The sequence below is a fragment of the Mya arenaria genome, chromosome 3, assembly GCF_026914265.1.
Source record: "Mya arenaria isolate MELC-2E11 chromosome 3, ASM2691426v1".
NCBI lineage: Eukaryota > Metazoa > Mollusca > Bivalvia > Myida > Myidae > Mya > Mya arenaria.
Genome location: NC_069124.1, coordinates 38946097 through 38962314, shown reverse-complemented (window position 1 = coordinate 38962314; position 16218 = coordinate 38946097). Strand labels below are relative to the sequence as shown.

General features: G+C 33.2%; 1 protein-coding gene across 5 annotated transcripts in view; it reads right to left on the bottom strand.

The window, feature by feature from the left end:
• The window catches only part of LOC128227977 (uncharacterized), a 186304-nt gene that overhangs the window by 90293 nt on the left and 79793 nt on the right, over positions 1 to 16218 (bottom strand). For all 5 annotated transcript variants that reach the window (XM_052938974.1, XM_052938975.1, XM_052938978.1 and 2 more), the window contains one exon: positions 8082 to 8261. In XM_052938974.1, the coding sequence (XP_052794934.1) occupies positions 8082 to 8261 (180 nt within the window). The remainder of the gene's footprint in view (positions 1 to 8081; positions 8262 to 16218) is intronic.

Below are 16218 nucleotides of genomic sequence, written 5' to 3'. Positions count from 1 at the left end.
TTCCGATGATGTAAATTATGTTTAATTGTTATTCTAATTCCTCCACAATTATTTAATGTAAATATTTTAACTAATGTTGTGAAGATTGCGTAACAATGTTAATTTGTATTGATGTCTTATTCTATTCTGATTTGAATTGCAATTGTCTTAAGACTTTTCTCGTTCTTAATATTGTGACATACGTATTCTATCAAAACTCTTTTTGTTATGAATTGTGACATAAGTTATATTTAATAAACTTAAATTTTGGATCTTGGTGTCATTTATTATTTAATGTGACCTGTCATTATGGTCAAAATCAGGGGGGGGGGGGGGCAACCAGGGCTTCAGGTCCTTCACAATTATAATGTCCCTTAATTTTAATGATAATAAAAACAATGTCATTCACATACATCACAGTATAATATGTTCACAGAATTTTTCAGTCTTTCTTAAAATGTTCCTATAAATTTTGTATTATTCTGATTGCTGTTGACTGGAAAACATGCTGAATAATAAATAATGAAATCATAAATAAGCAAATCCAGCTGAAGTGCTGTCATAAAATTAATTTGAAAGAAAGAACAGCTAGCAGCAGTCTGCCAAGACCTTTCTTAAACACGTAATTTGCCCATTCTCTTTATAACATATAAATTGTGTCATATATTGCACCAGTCAATTGTAACCACGGCCTCCCCAGGTCCGGGGAATAGGGGGGAATTTGACTTTTGGCCAAGCCAAATATAACGGTTCGCTGAGATGAACTGATGGTAAAATCCCCGCCAAATGCCCCCGCACCCCAGCGCCAAAGCCCAATCCCCGCTATATTCCGTGCTAAGACAAAACCACCGCATTCACCCGGCACTGCGGGGCCACCCGAGAGGTAAAAACAAGGCCCATTTCCCCAGCTACCCAATCCCCGGTATACCCCCGGACCTGGGGGAGCCATGGTTACAACTGACTGGTGCATAACCTTTCCTATAACAAGAGCCGTCGTAACACAGCGCGCTCGACTACGCCGCTTTGACTTAGAATACAATAACGATGTAATAATACCAAGTTTGGTCTCTTTATGTCTAACCAAACTAAAATTATTCGATACATAAGGTGACTTTGATGCTGCCCTCCCACTAGCCCGCCCAAACAATGAGGCAAGTCATTCAAATAACTTGATTTCCCATAATGAAAATGTGGTTAAGAATATACAAATATGCCTTTCAAAGGAAATTAAAAAAAAAAAAAAAATTAAAAAAAATCAAGGGCCATAATCTGTATTTAGGCTAATGGAGTTATGTTTCTTGTTGTAAGATGGTCGTAAATAATTTTGAATTTTATTAAGTGCATTTAATGAACAGAATAGAAGTTTTTTTTATTAAAATCCCAACTTGCCCATAACTTTTACTTGCCTAAAACTTTAACCTAAGTCAATCAGGGGCCATAACTTGTATTAAGGATATGGAGTTATGTAACCTCATTAAGTGATGGTCCTGAACAATAATGTGAAGTATTAAGTCAATTGAATGAAGGATATAGAAGTTATTCAACAATATCCTAACCTGCCCTAAAACTTTAACCTAAATTCCATAGTCAATCAGGCGCCATAATTTGTATAAAAGATAATATGGAGTGATCTAACCTCATCATGTGATGGCTCTGAACATCTGTGTGAAGTATTAAGTCATTTGAATGAATAGTATTGGAGTTTTAAGTGAAAATCCTAACTTGCCTTAAAACTTTAACCTGCCCTAAAACTTTAACCTAAGTCAATCAGGGGCCATAACTTGTATAAAGGATATGGAGTTATGTAACCTCATTGGGTAATGGTCCTGAACAATTATGTGAAGTATTAAGTCAATTGAATGAAGGGTAAAGAAGTTATTAAACAATATCCCAACCTGCTCTAAAACTTTAACCTAAGTTCCATAGTCAATCAGGCGCCATAATTTGTATAAAAGATAATATGGAGTTATCTAACCTCATCATGTGATGGCTCTGAACATTTGTGTGAAGTATTAAGTCATTTGAATGAATGGTATTGGAGTTTTAAGTGAAACTCCTAACTTGCCTTAAAACTTTAACATGCCCTAAAACTTTAACCTAAGTCAATCAGGGGCCATAACTTGTATTAAGGATAATATGGAGTTATGTAACCTTATTGTGTGATGGTCCTGAACAACTGTGTGAAGTATTAAGTCAATTGAACAAAGGATATAAAAGTTATTAATAAATATTCCAACTTGCCCTAAAACTTTAACCTAAGTTCCATAGTAAATCAGGGGTCAAAATCTGTGTAAAGAATAATATGGAGTTATCTAACCTCATCATGTGATGGCCCTGAACAACTGTGTGAAGTATTAAGTCAATTGAATGTAGGGTATTGGACTTATAAGTGAAAATCCCAACTTGCCCTAAAACTTTCACCGGACGCCGACGCTGGGGCGAGTAGTATAGCCCACCTATTCTTCGAATAGTCGAGCTAAAAATGTATGTCACTTCCCAATGACAACTCAAATAGGCCATTATTTGTATAGTATTTAATATACACTGTTCATTTTTACTATCATTTTTGTCCTACATTTTGAATATATTCATCACCATCAAAAATTTCCAATCTATTATGCTTCGTGTATTTTATTATAAACATTGAAGACCAAATGGTTTTCACCCAAAATGATTATAATGACTGAGCAAATGCAAGAATTAAAAATCTATCAGTAAATATTTGATCAAGCACTCTGGTAATAAATCATTTACATGACAATTAGGAGAAATATTTCAGTCTGTGCACTGTGAGTCACAAACTTATTTTAAAATAGCACTTTAAATAGAATGCAAATGATTATTCATAACATGAAAACATTTGAAACTAAAAATGCTTAAAATATTTGATTTGCAAAAGGCCAGTGTATTAATGCTTTTTGAACTATTTAGCCTGGAGCCAATATTGCATGTAGTTTATATATACTATACAATTATACTTATAAGGAAATGGAACAAATTTTTATTTAAAGGTGTGTTGAATGTATTTACCAAGTCATTATTGGTAAATGTCTGGTCAGTCAAGCATGTTCTAGTTAGTAGTTTTTAACACTATAAAACACTGAAAACTTCTTTGAAAAATTGAAATTATAAATCACTTATTATAAACAGTCATATTATGCACTGTTTTCTTAAAAATAGAAGGTTTAAGTGCACCTTCCATAATGCTAGAAACAAACATTCATCATTGCAAGCATCTTAGTAAAAGCACTAGTCAGGGACCTTAACTCTTGATTTATTGTCTGTAAAGCATGATTAGACCATAACAAACGAGGACTGAACAGTCACTAGATGCGGACTGAAGGCCTTGTCTATATGGACACATGTTAAATGAAATTTTCAATGGAAAGGTGTCTATGGTTAAATCTTTTTTTTATGACGACAACTCTCATTCAACATTTCTTAAAATTTGTGGTTAAGAACTGTGTTGATGCGTGTGAAAACTTCCAAAACGGCATATAACATGAATTAGCCTTACATTTAAAACAAAAAATTAAAAAAAGTTTAAAGTCCAGATTTTTCAGTGAATATTCCGAATGTTTACAAAATATTGAGTGGTTTTCATTATTATTAGTCATTACTGATAAAAGGTCATGACATTACATCAGCTTTACTGTCAGCCATTCAACTCAGGAGTTCCCTAACGGCTGTGAACATCAATTATATTTTGATATTCAATAAAACCCTTTGAGGCCTTGCATCAACCTTTGTCTTGTTACCTAATATATATTTGTATCAACCTTTGTCTTGTTACCTTATATATATTTGTATCAACCTTTGTCTTGTTACCTAATATATATTTGTATCAACCTTTGTCTTGTTACCTTATATATATTTGTATCAACCTTTGTCTTGTTACCTTATATATATTTGTATCAACCTTTGTCTTGTTACCTTATGTATATTTGTATCAACCTTTGTCTTGTTACCTAATGTATATTTGTATCAACCTTTGTCTTGTTACCTTATATATATTTGTATCAACCTTTGTCTTGTTACCTTATATATATTTGTATCAACCTTTGTCTTGTTACCTTATATATATTTGTATCAACCTTTGTCTTGTTACCTTATATATATTTGTATCAACCTTTGTCTTGTTACCTAATATATATTTGTATCAACCTTTGTCTTGTTACCTAATATATATTTGTATCAACCTTTGTCTTGTTACCTTATATATATTTGTATCAACCTTTGTCTTGTTACCTTATATATATTTGTATCAACCTTTGTCTTGTTACCTTATATATATTTGTATCAACCTTTGTCTTGTTACCTTATATATATTTGTATCAACCTTTGTCTTGTTACCTAATATATATTTGTATCAACCTTTGTCTTGTTACCTTATATATATTTGTATCAACCTTTGTCTTGTTACCTTATATATATTTGTATCAACCTTTGTCTTGTTACCTTATGTATATTTGTATCAACCTTCGTCTTGTTACCTAATGTATATTTGTAGTAAAATACTTGTTAATGGTAATTTTATTAAAACATCTGGAATATGCTTTTAAGTAATAGAAAGAACATATTGAAGGTAAATCTTAATGATTAAGAAGGGCAGAGCAAGCAAACACAGCCTAGTTATTAAGAATTGACGTAATATGTTCTTAACATCTTCAGAATGCAGGGATACAATTGTCACATTATGTCTGTTAAGTTGTAAATGATTAAATGTTATATTTATTGGTGGCCGAGAGATGCTTTCATTGACTGGCAATGTAGGTAATAATCTAAGAACCTGTTTTACAGATTTTCGTTAAGCCACTAATATTTCAAAGGTTTTTAGTATAGCAAATTTTGTCCCTTTTAAAAGCTTTGTCATATACCAGTCCTTCAATAAATTTAATATAAAATGCAGTGTTAATTCTGTAAGTGATTATTTACCTTGATTGAAAAGTTCCAACTTATCCTACTTACCTACTATACAAATGTATTCATCCACAGAAGACACAAACACACACGTGCATGTAACATATTTTCCAAGGTATTCAATATGATCACTGTGTGACTAGGTGGGGCAAATCAATTTTCTTATGGCAGGTTTTATTTACCTGCTATGGTAAAATCAATACAGAGTGTTCATCACCAATAAGCTGAACACCAAATGACAAAATGTCTTTCTCATGCGTATTCATCGATATTTATAAACAAGTCGGTATGGTCAAAATCATAACGCAATTACCTGAAATAACCTGAATATCCCTCATTGAAATAACGACAAGGAAACTACACCATAAACAGATGAGTCCACAAAAACTTAAAAAATCATGTTGTCTCCTAATAATTAACATGTTCATTACATAAGATGTCATTGTGTCAAGACATGTTGTGTTTTCAATGTCAACATACCTTACAGAAAAAGCTGAAAGGTATTCTCTAGATAAATAAGAATAAACATTAGTTAAATCATCCATTATTGTTTCACTCCCTGAAAATAAATCCTTTTGAATTTGACTATTATGTCTCAGTTTACCAGTAATAGATCAATGATTGTATTATAAATTCAATGAAGTAGCTCCACAGCATTCAATATACAGTAGCCAGAGGAATTAGTTTAAACTAAGCCATGATTGTCATGTTTTTATTTCATAACTTGTACAATTTGAGAAATATCTACATGTTCAAACTGTACAGATACAATATTAGTGCAATTTTAGCCCAATGCTCATCTAGCTATCACAAAGTACATTACTTCATGTTGCATGTTTTATCATTCGTATTTTTGTAATTTTATTGTCATGTAATCTCCTACAAGTAGCAATATTTCATAGTTTAATTTTACCATGAAATGTTGTATTGATCAGACTTTAATAAATTATCAATATACCTTGTGGTTCAGTTATTAACAACTATTCAAGCCTTATGGGTTATGGGCCTTGTTGAACATGTGCCTTAATTCTCTGTACCAAGTTTTATTACAATATCCAGGGGTGTCAACAGAGCATAATTCTCAATCCTGAAAATGTGCCGGGGGGTGAGGGGCTGGAGGTCCCTGCTGGGGTTAAGCTCCAAGAGCATTATACAGTAACCAGAGGAACCAAATTTTGGGGAGACTTTCTGCCCTAATTTCAACAAAAATATGGCTCTAACAACATCGCATTATTCAAGCAGACTGGAAGGGGACATTTACAAAGTGGTCTATCTTTTGCATTTAAAATGTTATAGGTATTTAATTTATGCAATACACAATAGCTATTAGCGTTATTGCATAAACACAACTGACCAGGTCGTATAAATTATATAAACAAAAATGACATCCGAAATTATATAATCCGAAACCGTCAAGAAAAACGATCAAAATCAAAGGCAGTCGTAACTGAAAATGAAACTAATCAGTGGTAAAGCTGCAACCTCACAGATTGAATGTTTTGACAACTTTTTTTTATTTGTCTTGAAACGAGCCAATTTTTGCGAAAATCCATTGACATCAGTTATATCAGACTTCTGACAAAAAATAAGTTCGCAGATTTTTATATTTAAGTTCAAAAATTGATGTTTTATGCATTCTTCTTAACCTGTTTAAAAGTAATGGTAATTTAAGCCATAAAACATTAATATATATTTGAACAGAAATATGGAAATCTACGATCTGATGTTTTGTCAGCAATCTTATATCATTGGTTGGCAGATACTTACGCAAAAATTTGCTCTTTCCAAGACAAAAAAAAAAAGTTGTAAAAATGGTATACTGTAAATGACTGGGTATTAGACAATAGGGGTTATAAGACGCAGGCAAAAAAATCCTGAGGAAAAACCTTTTAATCTATGTTTTGGGTTATAGGACGCATAGAAAAAATGTCAAAATGGTCTGCTGCGATGGGCCACAATGTTTGTTGACAGTGACGAAAAAAAAAAAAATCATGAAAATGGCGATGGTTATTTTTAAAACCATACAATACTAATACAAAGCAAAATATGTTTCGTTGTTTATTGAACGATAACCTATCGAGAACGAAAAGTTTAGTAATGCAAAAACCTTATATTGTACAGGTTTGTTTTGAAAATGTCAACACCAGAAAAGAATAAAGAACATGGCAAAGTGCGAAAAAACAAGACTATTATCACAACAGTTTGTTGTATTGGTATGTTCAACTGCTTTAAAGGCAGTGCGAGATTTTCACACCTTATTGATATTTTCACACCTTATTGTACAACTGACAAAAAATAATTTGACAGTGCACAGCTTTGCTTCTTTATATGCATGTATAATTATTGTTATATTCAAAATAATATTGAATAATTTTAATCGTACAAAATCAATCGTACAATATTTTTAAAAATTATAAACGTCTTACGATATACCATATCCCGATCTTCAACTGCCGTTTTAACCCGTATAAACTCTATCTATATGACGGGAGTAACATCCCTTTCACATAAATCTAAACAAACGCTCGGCCTGAAATCGACCTCAGAAAAAAAGTTCAAAAGCTTGTTACTGGTTTTATGAAGCAGGCATTTTTTAACATCGAGGGAAAAAAGTGCATCTTATAACCAGTCATTTACGGTATCTGTGAGAGTGCAGCTTTAAATGTTCATCATTTTGTTACAGAGGAAAATGCAAAACACGTTTTTGCCCAGTTTATGTCATTGGCGTCTTTTTATATGATACCGCTTGATCGTAATGGCGAATCATGTATGTTTGTAGTCAAATTGAAGCCTTCGATCCATAAACAGATTGATTCATGGTATTCCAATAAACTCCGCGTTACTTCGTTATCCAATATAACAATAAATTCGGCCTTGGACTAATCCGCGGAACACCTTGGATGTTATCGTGCACATCATTACATTCGTACTCAGTTTTGTTTGCTTGTTTGCTCTTTTGTAGATTTGCCCCCTAACCCCTCCCTTAAAAAACTCCTCGGATTTACATAGATCCGAAAATCGACCTCTGGGGCTCTGAATCCGGATTTCCAGATTAATCTGGAACTTTGACACCCCTGAATATCCAGAACCTTTTTTGAGTTATGGCCAAACTTCAAGTTTTTGCACGCCAATGTAGCCCACAAGACCACCACAGCTATGACAACACCTGCTAAAATTCTTACTGGAAGCTTTCAATGCGTCGTTGTCGTGGTTTCATGCGAGGTCCACTACTGTGGGACTCCGTGAACAACACGCTGTCATCCTGCACACCTGCCTGTTGTCGAGCCCGCTCCGATATTTCCCGGGTCTTTTGGAGGAAAGAGGCAGATCTCACTGGCGCAGAGTGTGGGTCACCGGCACCCCTGGAATAAAACGAGACATGAGTAAAAATTAGCCAGGTAAGAACATATTAACGTATAATTAATAACACATACATCAGGGAGTAAAATAGACCATCATCTACGAAATTTCATAATTCAATAGGAAACAAGACGCCAATGCGGCAACTGCGCATTAAAGCCGGATTTTTTATTTGATGATGCAATTTTGCAAACCTAATATTTGAGCTAGTATTTTTAACCCAAAAGACCCATATTTATACTTAATGGTGCCAGAGTGGTAGTCTGTAGTTTCACTGTGGTGCTGACAGGTTAATGGTGTGTGTGCCAGTGTGAAAGCATGTGTGCGCGTGTGTGTATGTATGTAAAGTAACCAAATGTCATGAAAATTGAAGAAAAAAAAATGAAAAAACTGTAATTTTTGGTAATCTTTTATTATACTTTAATGTGACTAAGATATCCTGGAGAAAAAAAATTGTAAAAGTTTCATGAAAATTTGAGAATTTTTTTTATGAAATTGGGAAAATATTTCCTAAGATTTGACCTAGTTTTTGATCTTAGGTGGCCCATATTCACAAATGTTTAAGACAACAAGTAGACAAATAATCTGAGCAAGTTTAATAAAGATTTGACAAAAATTAATGAATTTTTATGGCCGTGGAATTCTCTCTCCTAAGGCAGTAACTCTGTAATTAGCTGAATTAGAATTGCAATACCTGTACACTGAACTCCCTCTCATTATAATCTATCACTGTATGAAGTTTTATTACATTCCATCCAATAGTTTTCAAGTTATGCACTGGACAAGAAAAAAGTAACAAAAGGCAATAACTCTGTAATTGGCTGAAAAAGAAATGCGGTTCCTGTACATTACACTTCCTCTCATTATGATCTAACACTGTATGAAGTTTTATTAAATTTCATCCAATAGTTTTTAAGTTATGCTCCGGACAAGAAAAAGTAACAAAGGGCAGTAACTCTGTAATTAGCTGAAATATAATTGCAATTCCTGTACACTGCAATCCCTCTCATTATAATCTATCACTGTACGAAGTTTTATTAAATTCCATCCGATAGTTTTCAAGTTATGCTCAAGACAAGAAAAAAGTAACAAAGGGCAGTAACTCTGTAATTAGCTGAAATAGAATTGCGGTTCCTGTACATTGCACTCCCTCTCATTATGATCTATCACTATATGAAGTTTTATTAAATCCCATCCAATAGTTTTCAAGTTATTCTCCGGACAAGAAAAAGTAACAAAGGGCAGTAACTCTGTAATTAGCTGAAAAAGAATTGCGGTTTCTGTACACTGCACTCCCTCTCATTATGATCTATTAGTGTATAAGGTTTTATTAAATTCCATCCAATAGTTTTCAAGTTATTCTCCGGACAAGAAAAAGTAACAAAGGGCAGTAACTCTATAATTAGCTGAAATAGAATTGCGGTTCCTGTACACTGCACTCCCTCTCATTATGATGTATCACTGCATGAAGTTTTATTAAATTCCATCCAATAGTTTTCAAGTTATTCTCTGGACAAGAAAAAAGAAACAAAGGGCAGTAACTCTGTAATAAGCTGAAAAAGAATTGCAGTTCCTGTACACTGCACTCCCTCTCAATATGATCTATCATTGTATGAAGTTTTATTAAATCCCATCCAATAGTTTTTAAGTTATGCTCAGGACAAGAAAAAAGTAACAAAGGGCATTAACTCGGTAATAAGCTGAAATATAGTTATGGTTCTTGTGCACTTCACTTCCTCTCATTGTGCTTTACCATTGTATGACGTTTTAATAAATTCCATCTAGTAGTTTGCAAGTTAATGTCTGGAAAAAAAACTGACAGCAAAAAAACAAAAAACAAAGGGCAATAACTCAGTAATTAGTTTAGATAAAGCTATGGTTCTTGAACACTGCACTTTCTCTCACTGTGCTTTACCATTGAATGAAGTTCCAATGAATTCCATCCAGTACTTTCCAAGTTATTCTCCGGACAAAAAAATTTAACAAGGGTCAATAACTCAGTAATACGCAAGAATAGAGTTATGGTTATTGTACACTGCACTTCCTCTCACTGTGCTTTACCATTGTATATAGTTCCAATGAATTCCATCCAGTACTTTTCAAGTTATACTCCAGACAAAAAAAAAAGTAACAAGGGGCAATAACTCAGTAATAAGCAAGAATAGAGTTATGGTTATTGTACACTGCACTTCTTCTCATTATGCTCTACCATTGTATGAAGTTTGATTACCACTGGATAAAAACTCTTGATTTATTACATAAAATGAAAACTTTAACGCAAAATTGTTAACGCCCACCCGCCCAACGCACGCCCGCCCGCCCGGTTTTCGCCATTCCATAACCCGTAATATTTCGATGAAAAATCCGGCTAATATTCTATTTTACTGTTGTGATTCATCTGAGTATCAGTGTATGGCTACAAAATGTCACAAGGGATGTTTTTGTGCTATCAGAGGTCAATTCAAAAGATAAATAACAAAAGCTTTTTGCCGATTTATTAATGTAACGATTAATGAAATGTGTATTGAAACCTGGAGTGCCATTTAGCCTGTTTATACTCAAAGCATAATTGTTAAAAAAAAAAAAGAGTTTTATTTTGGACATGGAAAAATAACATGGCGAACAATATCAAAAACATTTGCAGTCAGCAAAATGTGTCTCATTTGTTCTAATTTTTTAACCATTTTCTGTTCCTGAAATTGGTCCGGCAAGGTCAAAATCGGTCCAGATCGGCAAATTGTTGTTTGTTAGAAGCCCTGTATATAAATATACATATATATATATAGTTATTGACCATCATCTTGTCTTGTCTTGACACATTTTCATTTTTGAAAGTTGGAACACACCCAGGGTCACACAGTAAAGACATGCAGAATGATGACACCTGACAACATGTACAATTTGAAAGATAAAAAAACGTAAATCTGTACATCTTGAATTTTATTCACAAGAAACTCATCTACCATCTTGCATTAACATTTCATCCTTGTGACGTATTTAATCAATTGCTTTAATGTGCATTGCAGTGCAGCTGCACTACATTGTGCAATGGACTGTGTAGCTTGAGGTATTGATGATATTGTAAATAACTTTTGTAATTCAAGCCACAAATCAATGACAAGCTATTAAAATCTTGATTTTAACAATTGATCTGGCAGCATCTGTGACCATTATTATAAATTAAATACGGTATTTTAAGAAACAGAAGAAAACATAAATTTCGCATGTATAGTTGTTTTGTAATTTTGATAAGAAAAGTATCAAAAGATTTCTGTGAACATAATTTCCCCAGTAAAAATGTCAGCAGTATACCACTGGAATACCAGCGGTATTTGAATGAAATACCAGCGATAAATTTTGGTGGTATTCCACTAAAAGTTTACCGCTGGTATACTACGATAACAGTGGAATACCAGCAGTAAACTTTTAGTGGAAGACCACTAAAATTTACCACTGGTATGCCAGTGGTGTTCCAGCAGTGAATTTTGGTGGTCTTCCACTAAAGGTTTATGGGTTGTACTCCACAATAGCACAGGAATACCAGCAGTAAACTTTTCGAGAATTACCACCAAAATTTATTGCTGGTTTACCCCTGGAATAAAGTAGCTCAAATACAAATCATTCCAAAAGAGCAGAAATAGCAAATACATATACACATTTGGCCTTACATGGAAAAGTATGAGTCAAAACACCTTTCTTATAGTTCTAAAATATTTCCCTTTTACTATTATCTGCTAAGCGCAAGTATAGAGTTACAACTTATTTTTTATAGCTCTAAATGTCTGCATTGGGCAAGATCTGTGACATTAATTAGAAACAATATCCATATTACATTTTACAACTTATCTACTTCCAGCGTTACAGAACAAAATCTTACCGAACAAAAACATTTGATATTGAAAAACTAAGTAATGCAATTGAACACACATTTATTTATAATACTAATTCACTTAATCTTTTATAATGGTTTAAGAAGTTATAATGAAACAAGACTAATCATTACAAAATATGTCAGTTCTATGGTTTTGTCAGGGAGTCCATTTATAACAGTTCCACTTTTTATGACACATAACACTGTTGTGAGTATATACACCTTGCCAAATGATGCAATCATAGTAGATGATGATGATGATTCATCTGCTTAAATAGGTTCTTTTGTAAGTTTCAAATTTATTTAATCACTGCAACTTGCCAATCTTTTTAGCATCTAGTTTGGGTAAACCTTCTCTATACAGGAATAGTTTTTCACTTATTTTTTAGTTAGGATGGCATAATTTTTATAACAGTTTCCAAAATTGCAGCTGTATCAATGTCAATGCCCACAACAACTAATATGGAGTTGGTTCGATGATTTGATTCTATACTGCAGTGCAGTAATATGTATCGCCCATTTCCTCCTTTTCTTTCTCGAATGGCCGTTGTCTTCCTCTATTCTTAGTCTGTTTTCCCTGAAAAATAAAGGACATTGAATTTAGATATTGATGATAAGAAGCAAGTTTAAAATGTATAATTAAAGTCTTCTTTCTTTAAATAAGGCCAATTTAAAACTAGTTTAACTCCAGGTGATTATATAATTGATGAAATTATAAGCTGTTCACATTGAAGTTTCACTATGCAGTTGAAACAAATTTCGCTAGTATTAATTGTTGTTACAGGGCAATTCACATAAGCCTCAAAGTAAAAGTAAACTAATTGGGATTGACCATCAAGTTCTCGATTCATATGACTGCTACAAAGTTGACAGTTGAAGGGCATTGCTCTCAGAGTAGGAGGGCTATGTTTGAGAGAAATGAGTCCTCAGTATATGTATTAACAGCTACACTCACTTCTGTTAAATATATATGGTATTTTTCCATTGAGATCCACTATGACGCTTTCATGACAAGAAAAAAACATCATAAATTTTAAAATCTCTTAAAAAAAGCCACTTACCTATAACTCTAGTGTCATGAACAAGAGAGCACCTGCAGATATTGTACAGGACATGTTGGTGGGTTGGGGCTCTGTAGGGTGGCAACGTGATCAGCCTGTACCGGTAACGGGGAAAGTTGACATCCTCACTTTCACCACATAGCTGCCTAACTGGTTGTGTATTACTTGTCTCCATTGAGTCTAAAAATCATAATATCATTAACAATTATGAGTAAGACATGTTTTCTACACCCAATCACCCAAGAACATTAAATGAATGCAGTCACATATCATAAATTTTAAATTGTCATATATTTTCGTGACTTCTTTAAATTGTCTCTTTTCCGATGAAATGGAAAAACCATTTCAAACTAATGAAGCAAAATTACAATAAGCGCTAATTATTTTTTGTAAGAAAAATTCAAACTGAAGATTGACATGCTCTTTCCAGAAAATTGTCATTGAATAACGTTGTACATTAAGTAAGGAGTCAAAACCAATTTTTTTCAACAATAATGTTCAAGTGATAGGTAAAAACTCACCATTTTGTCATCATGGCCAAATGACCTACACAAAAATTGAAAGGGTTCATCCGTTATCGTCTGCAGAAATGTACTTCCGGTTCAATTCAAAATGGCGGCCAAAAAATCAGCCAATGTGTTAAATTTTCACACTGTCTAATAGTGGAGGTTAAAAACTACTGTTTGGCACATTGACATCATTGCAAACCAAAGACTCCAGACATTTGCTTATAGTTATACTGTGTGTCCCCCATGAACCCACAAAATAGCATGTATTAGTAATACAACCAGAATCCAAACTAACTGGCATTTTTACTGGGGTTAAGCCACAAATCAATGTCAAATCATGATTGTACAATTTACTGATCTGGCAGCATCTGTGAACATTACAAGTACATGGAATTGGCATGAATTGTGAATGTTGCATATAGCAATTTTGATTAAAAAAAGCAGCAAAATATTTGCCTTAAATTATGCAAAGAAATAGTTATTTTTTTGAGTTTTCATTTCCCCACCTTTGGTTTGCTTTGACCGTGTTCAATTTGGCAGCGTTTACTTGCTAAGGCAGATAAATGCATAATCCCTCTCACGAAGATGCTGTGTAAGAGCTATGGATCGGAATGGCTGCCTTAATTTTCCTTAATGTGTGTCGGCCTTAATGTGTCCACTCTATGGTCAAATTATGATTGTTCAAGGCATTCGATTCTTGACTGACCTTGAGGAAGATAATCAAGAGCCACTATGATAGAATAATGGAAGTTTCGTTGGCAACAAATTAAGGTTTATAAAAATGGTTCGGGTTGAAAAAATGATTTTCAAAAGTCTTTAAATGTTTTTTAAATGACAGATATCCTCATCAGAATACACATAGATCATGTAGGCCAAGTAGTATTACGTTATGGTAAAAGCAAAAGTCATGACAGAAAATATATCAAAAATTAAGTACCCTTGCATCTTTGTACCTGCCTTTAAAATATATCAGTGCAAACATTTTTTGTAGTATGACATTTTAAAATATGTTAATTTATATTCAACTTTTTTTTAATTGTCATCAACACAGAAACAAAACAAACTCCAAAGTGGCTGGAGTGTCAGAAGAGGCTCTGTGGGAATGTTGCCCTGTTTAGAGACATTTTATCCAATTATGGATTTTTATGGTTTAAATCATGTGTAAAAATTAAACATTTTTAGTTGTTTTGGTTTGTCAGAGGCTTTCTGAATTATTAAATGTGAATCCTACCACGCAGTAATCCCATTGGCCGAGGCATGAATGTTTACACTTCATCTTGACTTGGCAATAATAACTTAGGCATCTGTGATCATAAATACTAAGTTTAAACTAACAAGATCTAAGAAACAAGGAAATACATAAGAATATACAAGAATTATCATATTTTGTATCCTTCACCAATACTAGAGGAATTCTCAAGCAATGTACCAACTGACAATAATCTATTTCCAATATTTTTTCTGTACACCACAAATGGCTGTACCTGGGCCCCCTGGCTGAATTTCTTTAATAACTTTGGGATCCTGAAATATTCATTGACTCGGAGCAATTTCACCTTCTGGAAAGAACAGAAGTTTGAACAGATGAGATAAAAGAAAATATATTTATTTCCCCACTTGAATCTTAAAATCAGATGTGATAGTAATAATATTAAGCTAATTCTTTGCTAAGTCTGTTATACAGCTGGAATTTCTTCATAAAACTAACTTATTTAAGCCGTGTAAAAAAAGAAGGTAATAGACAACATCACTATAAGCATATACTGGTTGTCTCCCTTATAAATAAATTAACAAATTAATAAATAAATTAATAAATAAATCATTTCACAAAAAAGTGAATTTTTATGAGAGAAAGAACAAATTAATTTTAAATGTCATCAGAATGTTACACAACATTTCAGTGGAAATTCTTTAAGTTGAGAAAGTTGACATAGGCAATAATTAACATTCCTAAGGTTAGACTTTTTTCCCTTCATCACAGCATGACTTAGTGATATAACATTGAACCAAATGATAAATATTCATTTTAAAGATGCCAATCAACTCTGTTCAAACCCAGTAAATATATTGCATCTCCATAAACTACATAAAAGAACAACATGAGTGCCTACCCCAGACAGCGGCCATTTATCCAAGCCTGAACGTCTGATTGCAATTTAGTAGGATTTTAAGCAGCACAAGTGGATGCCTAAATACTTGTTTATGTTAATCAGTACTCATGGGTTATAGACATATTTTAGTAAGAGTACTTTCTACTCATACACCCATTGTCAATGTAAATGTACAGTAAATGACTGGTTATAAGACACACTTTTTCCCTCAGATTTCGATGTAAAAAAAAAATGCCTGCGTACCAGTAACAAGCTTTTGACATTTTTTCTGAGGTCGATTTCAGGCCAAAATAGGCTCTACAGAGAAATTAACTTAAGAACTTCAGGGAACACGTTATCAATTACATTTTGGGACGTCTTAATGTGTAGTCAACATAAAAAATATCTACATTAAAGTTATGGAATCA